At 27.1% G+C, this 13,029-nt stretch overlaps 1 protein-coding gene across 1 annotated transcript in view; it reads right to left on the bottom strand.

Annotated features, from left to right (window-relative positions):
- Positions 1 to 6,807: 6,807 nt before the first annotated feature.
- LOC129754943 (uncharacterized) overlaps positions 6,808 to 13,029 on the bottom strand; it is a 238,171-nt gene continuing 231,949 nt past the window's right edge. Inside the window, exon 5 of the mRNA XM_055751213.1 lies at positions 6,808 to 7,018. Coding sequence (XP_055607188.1) covers positions 6,948 to 7,018 — 71 coding nt within the window. The 3' untranslated portion in view covers positions 6,808 to 6,947. The remainder of the gene's footprint in view (positions 7,019 to 13,029) is intronic.

A 13,029-nucleotide genomic window follows, 5' to 3' on the forward strand; every position in this document is an offset into this window, starting at 1 on the left:
ATTTACTACAGCGTTTACCCCGTGATGCAATTTGAGTTAGAACAGACCTTACTACAAATAGTGTATTTTTGGTTTTTGAAATCAAACTTTTGCGATTTTTTTTTTTTTTGAAAAGCTATGGTGATTTGGATGTGCCCTTCGGGTCATTCTGTTAAACATTGAACAGGATTAAAATTCGGTGTTTAAAAATCAAGTTTGAGGTATGGACATATAAATTTGATTCAGTACCTACTAAAGCTTTGGAACAACATAATTTCGAATAAATTTCAAATTTGCTTCTACTACAAAATAACCAATGTTTATAGTTCTGATACGATATCAATCAATATTTTCTTAAAATTTGCTCAGATAGGCGATGAGCTCGAAAATAAGAAAAAAGAGGTGGTGAGTGGAAAAAAATTGAATATCAATGATTTGGACAAATACCAAAATTACTAAAGCTCATGAGAAAATGTTATAAATTAAAAAAAAAACTACAAATTCGACTTGAAATAACAAACACCTTTATCAAAACAAAAAGTTGCAAAATGATATTAACAATCGATTAAAAAACAATTCGAAATAAAATAAACTTGCAAATACTTGACAAAAAACAATGATGTACTTTTACCAAAACTTAGAACGTTGACTCTGTACTTAAACTTTAAACATTCAAATGTAGTCGAGTTGAGTTGAAACCCTGAATCATTTATTGCAACTGTAAATAATTTGAAACCATACAAACGAAAGCACGCACATCATGCAAATTTAAGTTTTTAACAATATAAACCAAGAATTCAAAGGTTATGAAGGCATTTTAGCAGCATAAAAGATTGAAGATAAACATGACCTTGAGACAAGGCCGTGCGAATCTGGGGGGTAGAGATTTAATCCCTTTTCCATGAAAATTTTTTACTATTAAAATTTTCAGTTCAAGTACAACCGTAGTAACGTAAAATAGCTTGATCCCAAGCATTCAGCGACAGCAATCAACGACACTTTATTACGCTCACGAATTGAAACTTATTTTCAAGTCTCAATTCCAATTGCCAATTCAATACACCTTTTCTATTGAAACTAAACCTTACACACAAAGCCCTACCTTGTTTTTTAAAAAATTTTTTTAAAGAAATGCATCTGAACAAGTGCAAGATACGCATACAGAGGACGCATGACAGCTACTGATAAAATCCTCCCTAAATTAATCAAATTAAAAATTAGAATCAAGTTCTAACATTACTTTAACTGGTCAAATCGATTATATCATTTCAAATTTTAAGCTGAAATGAAATATTCTTCTTTTTCTACTTGAGCTGCTTCACGGGTAGCTCGGGTTAAGGGCCAGTGACTTTGACTATATGCCCTGAAATATTCTTCAAGATACAAATTTCAGCCTCTATTTAATTTGTGTTTTGTGTTTTTATAAATGCCCTACTGCGCATTCACGAGGGGTTTGATAAATTACACATAACCACAAAATGCCTAGTGAAATAAATTTAAGAGCTAGATTAAATTTTTTTTATCCCTTTTTGAAAATAGGTTTGAAAACTGTTTAAGAAAATTTTGCACTTGTCTGACAAATCTTTGGAATAATTGAAAAAATTTGAAATAAAGTTTGTTATAAACTTTCTCCAGGATCTCGGATTGAAAGTTCTCTCTTTGTTTACTGTTCCCAATTCTGTAAAATAATATATTTCTGACAAATTTTTAAAGAAGTAATAACTACAATCAATTTAAGATATTTTCAAAACCAAAAATCAAATCGTTGTGCATATTTCAATAAATTTGATAAATGATATGAAAACTTGGCTTAAAACAAAATTTCAGTCGAACTAAACAGTTCAATTTTGAAATTCCTAAAACTGTAAGATTTATTTTTAAGACCGTTCATAATCATCATCAAAATATCATTCCTTTAAATCCTATATTTGATAAAGTATAATCAACAATTTCAGAACCAGTTTTTTTATGTAGATTTGATAGTTCATCAGTTATCAATGATTGATTTCATCCAAAATAAATTTATTTTTTAACTTTTAAACTCCATGTTTATCACAAAAACAAGAGATAATAGACAAAACATTCGAGTTCATGACACAAAAATTGACCAAATCAACCATTAAAACAAGGGCATCGAAATTCTGTTTCTTGAATAAGAAATTAAGCTTAACAAAAAGTTTTTGAAAGGGTCAGATTTTGTTTTTAAAAACTTTCTTTCTTAAATTCTTAATGCATACTTATCCTTTTATCTTCAAATAAAATTTGAATTATTGAAGAGTTTTATCACCACGATTTTGTTTGTTAAAATAATATATCGACCATATCGGTAAACATTTTGTTCTTCTTGTAGGAACATTTCTAGTTTATGTAAATTAAAGGCGAGTGGAAAGTTAGAAGAAACGAATAGATATTCAAAATAAGCGATTAAAATTTGACTCCAAGCATGTCTTTAATTTGTTCCTTGTGGACAAAATGGTCTTTTTAATAATTTTGATATATTTTTACCTAAAAAACATCACTTTAAACGATAAGACCGATAGATTTAATCAACATTTAATTAAAGTTTTTGAATAAATTAACCTAATTTTATTGTTTGTTTTTTTTCATTTTTTATTGAGTATGTTAAAGTCAAACATAAAGATGTTTTAGGAACTTACTCATTAAGTTTTTCTTTGGTTTTCTCATCTGAATAAGCATAATATGTAAGTCTAAATTTATATAAAGAAGAACTTAGTTTTTTGCTTCCTTCAAGGACTCAATATTTCAATTGACGGTGGCAAAATATTCAGAGCTCGAAATATCAATCTAAAGCTGCATTTGAAAATTTATAAATGTTTCACTTATTTTTAATTATTTACATCATATTTTTTGAATTGATTAAGATTTATCAACGAAGAGTTTGAAAAATGAATTTAGGTTGCAGCTTTCAAGTTTAATTTTAATGTACAATGTACAATGTACAAGTTTTTCCTTGGTTCTTTCAAAATTTTCAATAAAACTAGAAATTCTTTATTTTTATTTTTATCAGTTTCGTACTCGATCATTCAAAAAATCCCCTTTTTTCCAACCTGTACTTTGTCAATGATGATTAACTGAACATTTGTATCTTATATATGATAAATTATTATTGTAAGCTCAGAAAAGAAAAAGAACTATTCTAGCCTTTTTTTCTGATAACTGGAAGAATTTTAATATTGAAATGAATTTTAGCTATAAATGATAGTGAATTTTATGTGATCATTGACACTCTTGAAATAAAATCAATTTTATTTAAATCAATCATCTTTTGAATGAAATCTCATAAATTTGAAAAAGTTATTTTTTTCCTTATCGATAATTCTCATTTCAAATCGTGATTTACGATATTACAAAAAAAAATTCAATCAACCCTTCAATTGAAAATGAAGAAAAAAAATTTTAATTGGAATGATTAATGATTAACAATTATGATCATTTTGTTGAACAGTTTTTCTCGTAATCATTTTTTGTCTTGGTTCGATTTTTATTATAAATTCAGATTAAACTTTTTTTAAAACCTGGTGTTATGTTTAATATGCTTTATTTTTGTGCATTGTGTTCATTTTTTTATATCCGAAGCTTCGAATTCTTATTTTTTTTTTAATATTAATTAGCATTCAGTTTCTGGTGTTTCAAAAATATTGGCTTCAATTTTCTAGTTCAGAATAAAAATCATCATTTTAAATAGTATATTAATAATTTACCGGAAATAAATTGATAAGAACCTTTAATTCTGATTTACTTTGAATCATATCACAAAAACTTATTATTTTTGTGTGATTGTTATGGATATTCAAATTAATAAAAAATCAATTTCCTTTTTTTAATGTGCAGTTTTTGCGTTGTTATTATCTAGATTAATTTTAATTTCGGATGAATTTCCTAATAATGTTCAAATTTTCAGGAATTTGAAAGAAATCAAAGAACTGAGAAGTTTGATTTTTATTAATAGATCTAAGAGCTTCAAATTCATAATAAATAAATATTTGAATTTATTTACAAATCTTATGAATTTTTATTTCAATACTTTTTTAGAGTTTATTCTAGTTAAGTTGATTTTAGTTTAAGTCAATTTAATAGCTATTCAAGTTAATGATTTCCCGTTCGAAATGCATATTCTCGTTAAAGAGTAATTCAGGTTGAACATTTGTTATTTGATACCAAATTCAATATTTTTTTTTTATTATCTATTGAAAAAATCTGTAAAATTAAGAATTCATATTATTTTGAGTTCGTATTCTGAATCAAAACCAGAATGTAGCCACAGAACTTAAATAAAGATAGAAAATAGTGGTAATCATTAAGAAGAATATAATAACTATAGATGGATTTTAATTGTGAAGAAAGCCTAAAGTTTCAAACCTTAAAACCATATTAAAATATTTTTTTTACGTTAAGTCTGTGATATCATATAATATGAAAGTTTTCAAGACTTACTTTTTTTCAAATAGCTAATTTAAACCAACAAACCTTAAAAAATGTTAATTCGTCTGAGGCTACCATCAGCTGTTCCTACGCTTCTCAGCACGTTTCAAATTACTTACCACACTTCACGATTCATCGCATATTTAGTTGCACCTCCTTCTAGATGGTGCGTAGGTGGAGCTTAAAATTTCAACTTCCCAGAATCTTCACACACGCGTAAATTTGTCAATTGTTACCAATTCACGCATCCTTTCGCAAATCAGCAGCCACGCGACCGATTTTGAAGGAGTAAACTGGAAGCTGCTGGAGTGAGACAAAACTCCCACGCTACATTTACTTTGAGAGTCCACCGAAACAAAATCATTGAAATACTTGAGAATCGCCCTCCCCACCTCGGGATATGGATATGAGATTTCAATAAACAAACGAACACAAACACACACCGAGCCTGGCTCGCAATTTCTTCTTACATCTTTCTCTGGTATTTATTTTCAAAACTTTGTCCTTTTGCTGCTCGGGAAAATTTCGCGTGCGCCCTGCCCCGGTTTATTTTTCTTTCCTCGCGAGTTTTTTTTCTTCTGATACGAATCAATATTTACAATCTGTTATTTTGTACATCAAGCTTATTTTCTCTTTTAACTTTATTAAAAGTTTTCCATCTTCTGCGAAACTGATTTCAATTCCCTGCCCGGATTCTTCTCTCTCCCCACCTTTGGCGTCGTTTTATTGGTAATCTTTCTGTATTTCTTTTTTTTTTTGCAGAAGTTCAATTCCGTTGTCCTGATGACCGCCACACCAACTCAAAGTTGACTTTTCCTCGGCTGTTTTCGTTCTTTTTTTGTCACTGTAAGGTATACTTTTTTCTTAATTCAACTTTTTTTTTTTTCAACTAGCCGACCATAATCGAAATAAGGGGCCGCCAAAACTTTTCCATTGCCCTTGATTCCCACGGTCGCCATCCAAAAGTGCTATCTGTGATTTTTCTTTCCCCTCATCACCCTAGTTCTGTTGAATTTAGTCTAGTTATTTTTCTCATTCACTCCACGGGAAACGGTTTTCATTTTGCTGGATTTGATTTCGCTTATGACGCTTTGGAGTTGGTTGATTTCCTTTTCTTGTTGCTTTAAATTTATGGTTTTTTGTCTGATTTTAATTTTAATTTTTTAGGGAATATTCCGTGCTCTAAACTGTTTTTATTTAAATACAATTTCGACTTGTAATTGTGGATCGGTGCACGTTCACTTCGAAAATTTTAGGGACTAGGGGAATTTTTGGTTTAACACATTCTTTTGACAATGTTACCTTATTCTAGATTTTGCATTCTCCTGCTTGAAATTTTTATGGCAGTTAACTCAATCTCTGGGCCATCTTTAAAACAACATGATCCGCAAAATTTTGCACAAGTAAACATTAAATTTTTCATCTACTTCTATGCATGGCTGCGAAAGTAATTCACAAAAGAAAGTGTTGTAGTTTTTCGAATACAGTCCTTACTTGGTTATCTTTTTCTACACTGGTTGTACCAAAATCATCAAAACGTTTTGGACAATTTAACATTTAACGAATTAACACATCAAATTTTCACGTCCCAAAATCAAACGGGGAAAAAAACGGAAATAGCCAAACATTTCGGCACCAAGTCAACAGAATCGAAAGAGAGATTTCCCACCAGACATGACTTACAAATTCCGCGAACTCATTTGCCCTGATTATGCAAATAATTAACCCGTCCACACACTTGGGCCCTTCTTTTTCCTCAAACTGTTTTTCCCACACACTTTTCCCATCAACTCAGAAAACGACTCAATGAAAATTTGCTTGCTCCCGACTTCTGCAAGCTTCGGGGAGAAATCACGTATCCAAAACGTTCTGCACGTAGTAGCTGCTTGGTACTTTTTGATTTTTCCGGAACCAAAAATTAGCATCATCCCTTGTTTGGGATTTTCCTTCATTTTACTTTTATTTTTCTCTTCACCCTTGATGGTTGATCGTAACATCGGCTTACGTGTTTTGCGTATGTTTGAATCGCTGTTCGAGATTGTGTACCGAGGATGTAAGTTTGATTTTTGCTTGAGGTCCTTTTTTTTCGTCTCTCAAATGAACAAGAAACGCTCTTGGGGTGTTAGAAAAAGAAAGAAAAATCTCGGATTTTTCGAGGAATTTCTTTTAGCGTTAATCATGCCGATGATGAGATTTTCATCTCTCTGTCTGTCTTAGGGTTAAACTTTTCCATTAAATTAGCTGGTACTCCTTTATTTTGGGCTGTGTGGCTTCTGCTGACTTCTGTTCATAAACTCTATCTTCTCAATGAAGATTTTGGGAAAAAGGAAGGGTTAATTTTTCTTTGATTTAGGAACACAAATATGTGTGATGTTCTGAATTTTCTAGTTTTTCTAGTTTGATGCTGACTGTTTCGTAGTGATTCTCGAAGTGAACGTGCACAGGTTTTGTTGATTTTTTTAAAAATTTTTTGGTATTTTGTATGGTGCAGCATAATTTAGATTTAGTGCTTAGCTGTATTCGTGCTAGAATGTGGCGTGTAACTGATCTGAGCTGTGCTGAAATAGGCCCAACAGCTTTGGCAATAGGAGAAATCCTGGAAAGAAAAAGAATTAAAATAAGAATGAATTAATCAAGGGAATCTTTAATTGATCAATTATGATGAGATTTTCAACTACCGACTGTTGATTTTCAATAAACGACTTTCGAATAAAAAATTTTGATTTGCGATCATAAACTTTCGACTTTCGTTGGACAATTTCTTGAGTTTTTTTGAATTCTGCGATTTTGTCAGATTTTTTCATCAATTTTGTAAATTTTGTTAATTTTTTCAATTCTGTGATTTTTTCATCATTTTTTCATCAATGTTGTCAATTTTGTCAATTTTGTCAATTTTGTCAATTTTGTCAATTTTGTCAATTTTGTCAATTTTGTCAATTTTGTCAATTTTGTCAACTTTGTCAATTTTGTCAATTTTGTCAATTTTGTCAATTTTGTCAATTTTGTCAATTTTGTCAATTTTGTCAATTTTGTCAATTTTGTCAATTTTGTCAATTTTGTCAATTTTGTCAATTTTGTCAATTTTGTCAATTTTGTCAATTTTGTCAAGTTCGTCAATTTTGTCAATTTTGTCAATTTTGTCAATTTTGTCAATTTTGTCAATTTTGTCAATTTTGTCAATTTTGTCAATTTTGTCAATTTTGTCAATTTTGTCAATTTTGTCAATTTTGTCAATTTTGTCAATTTTGTCAATTTTGTCAATTTTGTCAATTTTGTCAATTTTGTCAATTTTGTCAATTTTGTCAATTTTGTCAATTTTGTCAATTTTGTCAATTTTGTCAATTTTGTCAATTTTGTCAATTTTGTCAATTTTGTCAATTTTGTCAATTTTGTCAATTTTGTCAATTTTGTCAATTTTGTCAATTTTGTCAATTTTGTCAATTTTGTCAATTTTGTCAATTTTGTCAATTTTGTCAATTTTGTCAATTTTGTCAATTTTGTCAATTTTGTCAATTTTGTCAATTTTGTCAATTTTGTCAATTTTGTCAATTTTGTCAATTTTGTCAATTTTGTCAATTTTGTCAATTTTGTCAATTTTGTCAATTTTGTCAATTTTGTCAATTTTGTCAATTTTGTAAATTTTGTCAATTTTGTCAATTTTGTCAATTTTGTCAATTTTGTCAATTTTGTCAATTTTGTCAATTTTGTCAATTTTGTCAATTTTGTCAATTTTGTCAATTTTGTCAATTTTGTCAATTTTGTCAATTTTGTCAATTTTGTCAATTTTGTTAATTTTGTCAATTTTGTCAATTTTGTCAATTTTGTAAATTTTGTCAATTTTGTCAATTTTGTCAATTTTGTCAATTTTGTCAATTTTGTCAATTTTGTCAATTTTGTCAATTTTGTCAATTTTGTCAATTCTGTCAATTTTGTCAATTTCGACAATTCTGACAATTTTGACAATTTTGACAATTTTGACAATTTTGACAATTTTGACAATTTTGACAATTTTGACAATTTTGACAACTTTGACAATTTTGACAATTTTGACAATTTTGACAATTTTGACAATTTTGACAATTTTGACAATTTTGACAATTTTGACAATTTTGACAATTTTGACAATTTTGACAATTTTGACAATTTTGACAATTTTGACAATTTTGACAATTTTGACAATTTTGACAATTTTGACAATTTTGACAATTTTGACAATTTTGACAATTTTGACAATTTTGACAATTTTGACAATTTTGACAATTTTGACAATTTTGACAATTTTGACAATTTTGACAATTTTGACAATTTTGACAATTTTGACAATTTTGACAATTTTGACAATTTTGACAATTTTGACAATTTTGACAATTTTGACAATTTTGACAATTTTGACAATTTTGACAATTTTGACAATTTTGACAATTTTGACAATTTTGACAATTTAGACAATTTTGACAATTTTGACAATTTTGACAATTTTGACAATTTTGACAATTTTGACAATTTTGACAATTTTGACAATTTTGACAATTTTGACAATTTTGACAATTTTGACAATTTTGTCAATTTTGTCAATTTTGACAATTTTGACAATTTTGACAATTTTGACAATTTTGACAATTTTGACAATTTTGACAATTTTGACAATTTTGACAATTTTGACAATTTTGACAATTTTGACAATTTTGACAATTTTGACAATTTTGACAATTTTGACAACTTTGACAATTTTGACAATTTTGACAATTTTGACAATTTTGACAATTTTGACAATTTTGACAATTTTGACAATTTTGACAATTTTGACAATTTTGACAATTTTGACAATTTTGACAATTTTGACAATTTTGACAATTTTGACAATTTTGACAATTTTGACAATTTTGACAATTTTGACAATTTTGACAATTTTGACAATTTTGACAATTTTGACAATTTTGACAATTTTGACAATTTTGACAATTTTGACAATTTTGACAATTTTGACAATTTTGACAATTTTGACAATTTTGACAATTTTGACAATTTTGACAATTTTGACAATTTTGACAATTTTGACAATTTTGACAATTTTGACAATTTTGACAATTTTGACAATTTTGACAATTTTGACAATTTTGACAATTTTGACAATTTTGACAATTTTGACAATTTTGACAATTTTGACAATTTTGACAATTTTGACAATTTTGACAATTTTGACAATTTTGACAATTTTGACAATTTTGACAATTTTGACAATTTTGACAATTTTGACAATTTTGACAATTTTGACAATTTTGACAATTTTGACAATTTTGACAATTTTGACAATTTTGTCAATTTTGTCAATTTTGACAATTTTGACAATTTTGACAATTTTGACAATTTTGACAATTTTGACAATTTTGACAATTTTGACAATTTTGACAATTTTGACAATTTTGACAATTTTGACAATTTTGACAATTTTGACAATTTTGACAATTTTGACAATTTTGACAATTTTGACAATTTTGACAATTTTGACAATTTTGACAATTTTGACAATTTTGACAATTTTGACAATTTTGACAATTTTGACAATTTTGACAATTTTGACAATTTTGACAATTTTGACAATTTTGACAATTTTGACAATTTTGACAATTTTGACAATTTTGACAATTTTGACAATTTTGACAATTTTGACAATTTTGACAATTTTGACAATTTTGACAATTTTGACAATTTTGACAATTTTGACAATTTTGACAATTTTGACAATTTTGACAATTTTGACAATTTTGACAATTTTGACAATTTTGACAATTTTGACAATTTTGACAATTTTGACAATTTTGACAATTTTGACAATTTTGACAATTTTGACAATTTTGACAATTTTGACAATTTTGACAATTTTGACAATTTTGACAATTTTGACAATTTTGACAATTTTGACAATTTTGACAATTTTGACAATTTTGACAATTTTGACAATTTTGACAATTTTGACAATTTTGACAATTTTGACAATTTTGACAATTTTGACAATTTTGACAATTTTGACAATTTTGACAATTTTGCCTTTTGCCTTTTGCCTTTTGCCTTTTGCCTTTTGCCTTTTGCCTTTTGCCTTTTGCCTTTTGCCTTTTGCCTTTTGCCTTTTGCCTTTTGCCTTTTGCCTTTTGCCTTTTGCCTTTTGCCTTTTGCCTTTTGCCTTTTGCCTTTTGCCTTTTGCCTTTTGCCTTTTGCCTTTTGCCTTTTGCCTTTTGCCTTTTGCCTTTTGCCTTTTGCCTTTTGCTTTTTAGGCTTTTTAGACTTTTTAGACTTTTTAGACTTTTTAGACTTTTTAGACTTTTGAGACTTTTTAGACTTTTTAGACTTTTTAGACTTTTTAGACTTTTTAGACTTTATAGACTTTTTAGACTTTTTAGACATTTAAGACTTTTTAGACTTTTTAGACTTTTAAGACTTTTTAGACTTTTTAGACTTTTTAGACTTTTTAGACTTTTTAGACTTTTTAGACTTTTTAGACTTTTGAAACTTTTTAGACTTTTTAGACTTTTAAGACTTTTTAGACTTTTTAGGCTTTTTAGACTTTTTAGACTTTTTAGACTTTTTAGACTTTTTAGACTTTTTAGACTTTTTAGACTTTTTAGACTTTTTAGACTTTTGAGGCTTTTCAGACTTTTCAAACTTTTAAGACTTTTTGGACTTTTATGACTTTTTAGACTTTTTAGACTTTTTAGGCTTTTTAGACTTTTTAGACTTTTCAGACTTTTCAGACTTTTTAGGCTTTTTAGACTTTTTAGAATTTTTAGACTTTTTAGACTTTTTAGACTGTTTAGACTTTTTAGACTTTTTAGAGTTTTTAGACATTTTAGACTTTTTAGACTTTTTAGACTTTGTAGACTTTTTAGACTTTTTAGACTTTTTAGACTTTTTAGACTTTTTAGACTTTTTAGACTTTTTAGACTTTTTAGACTTTTTAGACTTTTTAGACTTTTTTGACTTTTTTGACTTTTTTGATTTTTTTGACTTTTTTGACTTTTTTGACTTTTTTGACTTTTTTTACATTTTTGACTTTTTTGACTTTTTTGACTTTTTTGATTTTTTTGACTTTTTAGACTTTTTAGACTTTTTGGACTTTTTAGACTTTTTAGACTTTTTAGACTTTTTAGACTTTTTAAACTTTTTAGACTTTTTAGACTTTTTAGACTTTTTAGACTTTTTAGACTTTTTAGACTTTTTAGACTTTTTAGACTTTTTAGACTTTTAAGACTTTTTTGACTTTTTAGACTTTTTAGACTTTTTAGACTTTTAAAACTTTTTAGACTTTTTAGACTTTTCAGACTTTTTAGACTTTTTAGACTTTTTAGACTTTTTAGACTTTTTAGACTTTTTAGACTTTTTAGACTTTTTAGACTTTTTAGACTTTTTAGACTTCTTAGACTTTTTAGACTTTTTAGACTTTTTAGACTTTTTAGACTTTTTAGACTTTTTAGACTTTTTAGACTTTTTAGACTTTTTAGACTTTTTAGACTTTTTAGACTTTTTGGACTTTTGAGGCTTTTCAGACTTTTCAAACTTTTAAGACTTTTTGGACTTTTAAGACTTTGTAGACTTTTTAGACTTTTTAGGCTTTTTAGACTTTTTAGACTTTTCAGACTTTTTAGACTTTTTAGACTTTTTAGACTTTTTAGACTTTTTAGACTTTTTAGACTTTTTAGACTTTTTAGACTTTTTAGACTTTTTAGACTTTTTAGACTTTTTAGACTTTTTAGACTTTTTAGACTTTTTAGACTTTTTAGACTTTTTAGACTTTTTAGACTTTTTAGACTTTTTAGACTTTTTAGACTTTTTAGACTCTTTGGACTTTTGAGGCTTTTCAGACTTTTCAAACTTTTTGGACTTTTAAGACTTTTTAGACTTTTTAGACTTTTTAGACTTTTTAGACTTTTTAGACTTTTCAGACTTTTCAGACTTTTTAGACTTTTTAGACTTTTTAGACTTTTTAGACTTTTTAGACTTTTTAGACTTTTTAGACTTTTTAGACTTTTTAGACTTTTTAGACTTTTTAGACATTTTAGACTTTTTAGACTTTTTAGACTTTTTAGACTTTTAAGACTTTTTAGACTTTTTAGACTTTTTAGACTTTTTAGACTTTTTAGACTTTTTAGACTTTTTAGACTTTTTTGACTTTTTTGACTTTTTTGACTTTTTTGATTTTTTTGACTTTTTTGACTTTTTTGACTTTTTTTACTTTTTTGACTTTTTTGATTTTTTTGACTTTTTTGACTTTTTTGACTTTTTCGACTTTTAAGACTATTTTGACTTTTTTGACTTTTTTGACTTTTTTGACTTTTTTGACTTTTTTGACTTTTTTGACTTTTTTGACTTTTTAGACTTTTAAGACTTTTTAGACATTTTAGACTTTTTAGACTTTTTAGGCTTTTTATACATTTGAGACTTTTTAGATTTTTTAGATTTTTTAGAATTTTTAGAATTTTTGAAATTTTGATACTCTTTAATAATTTTTACAATTTTAAGACTTTTTTGACTTTTTTTTTTTCATTTTTGACTTTTTTTTTACTTTTACAAATTTTAGACTTTTTTGACTTTTTTTACATTTTTGACTTTTTT

The sequence above is a fragment of the Uranotaenia lowii genome, chromosome 1 (genome assembly GCF_029784155.1).
Source record: "Uranotaenia lowii strain MFRU-FL chromosome 1, ASM2978415v1, whole genome shotgun sequence".
In the NCBI taxonomy this organism is placed as follows: domain Eukaryota; kingdom Metazoa; phylum Arthropoda; class Insecta; order Diptera; family Culicidae; genus Uranotaenia; species Uranotaenia lowii.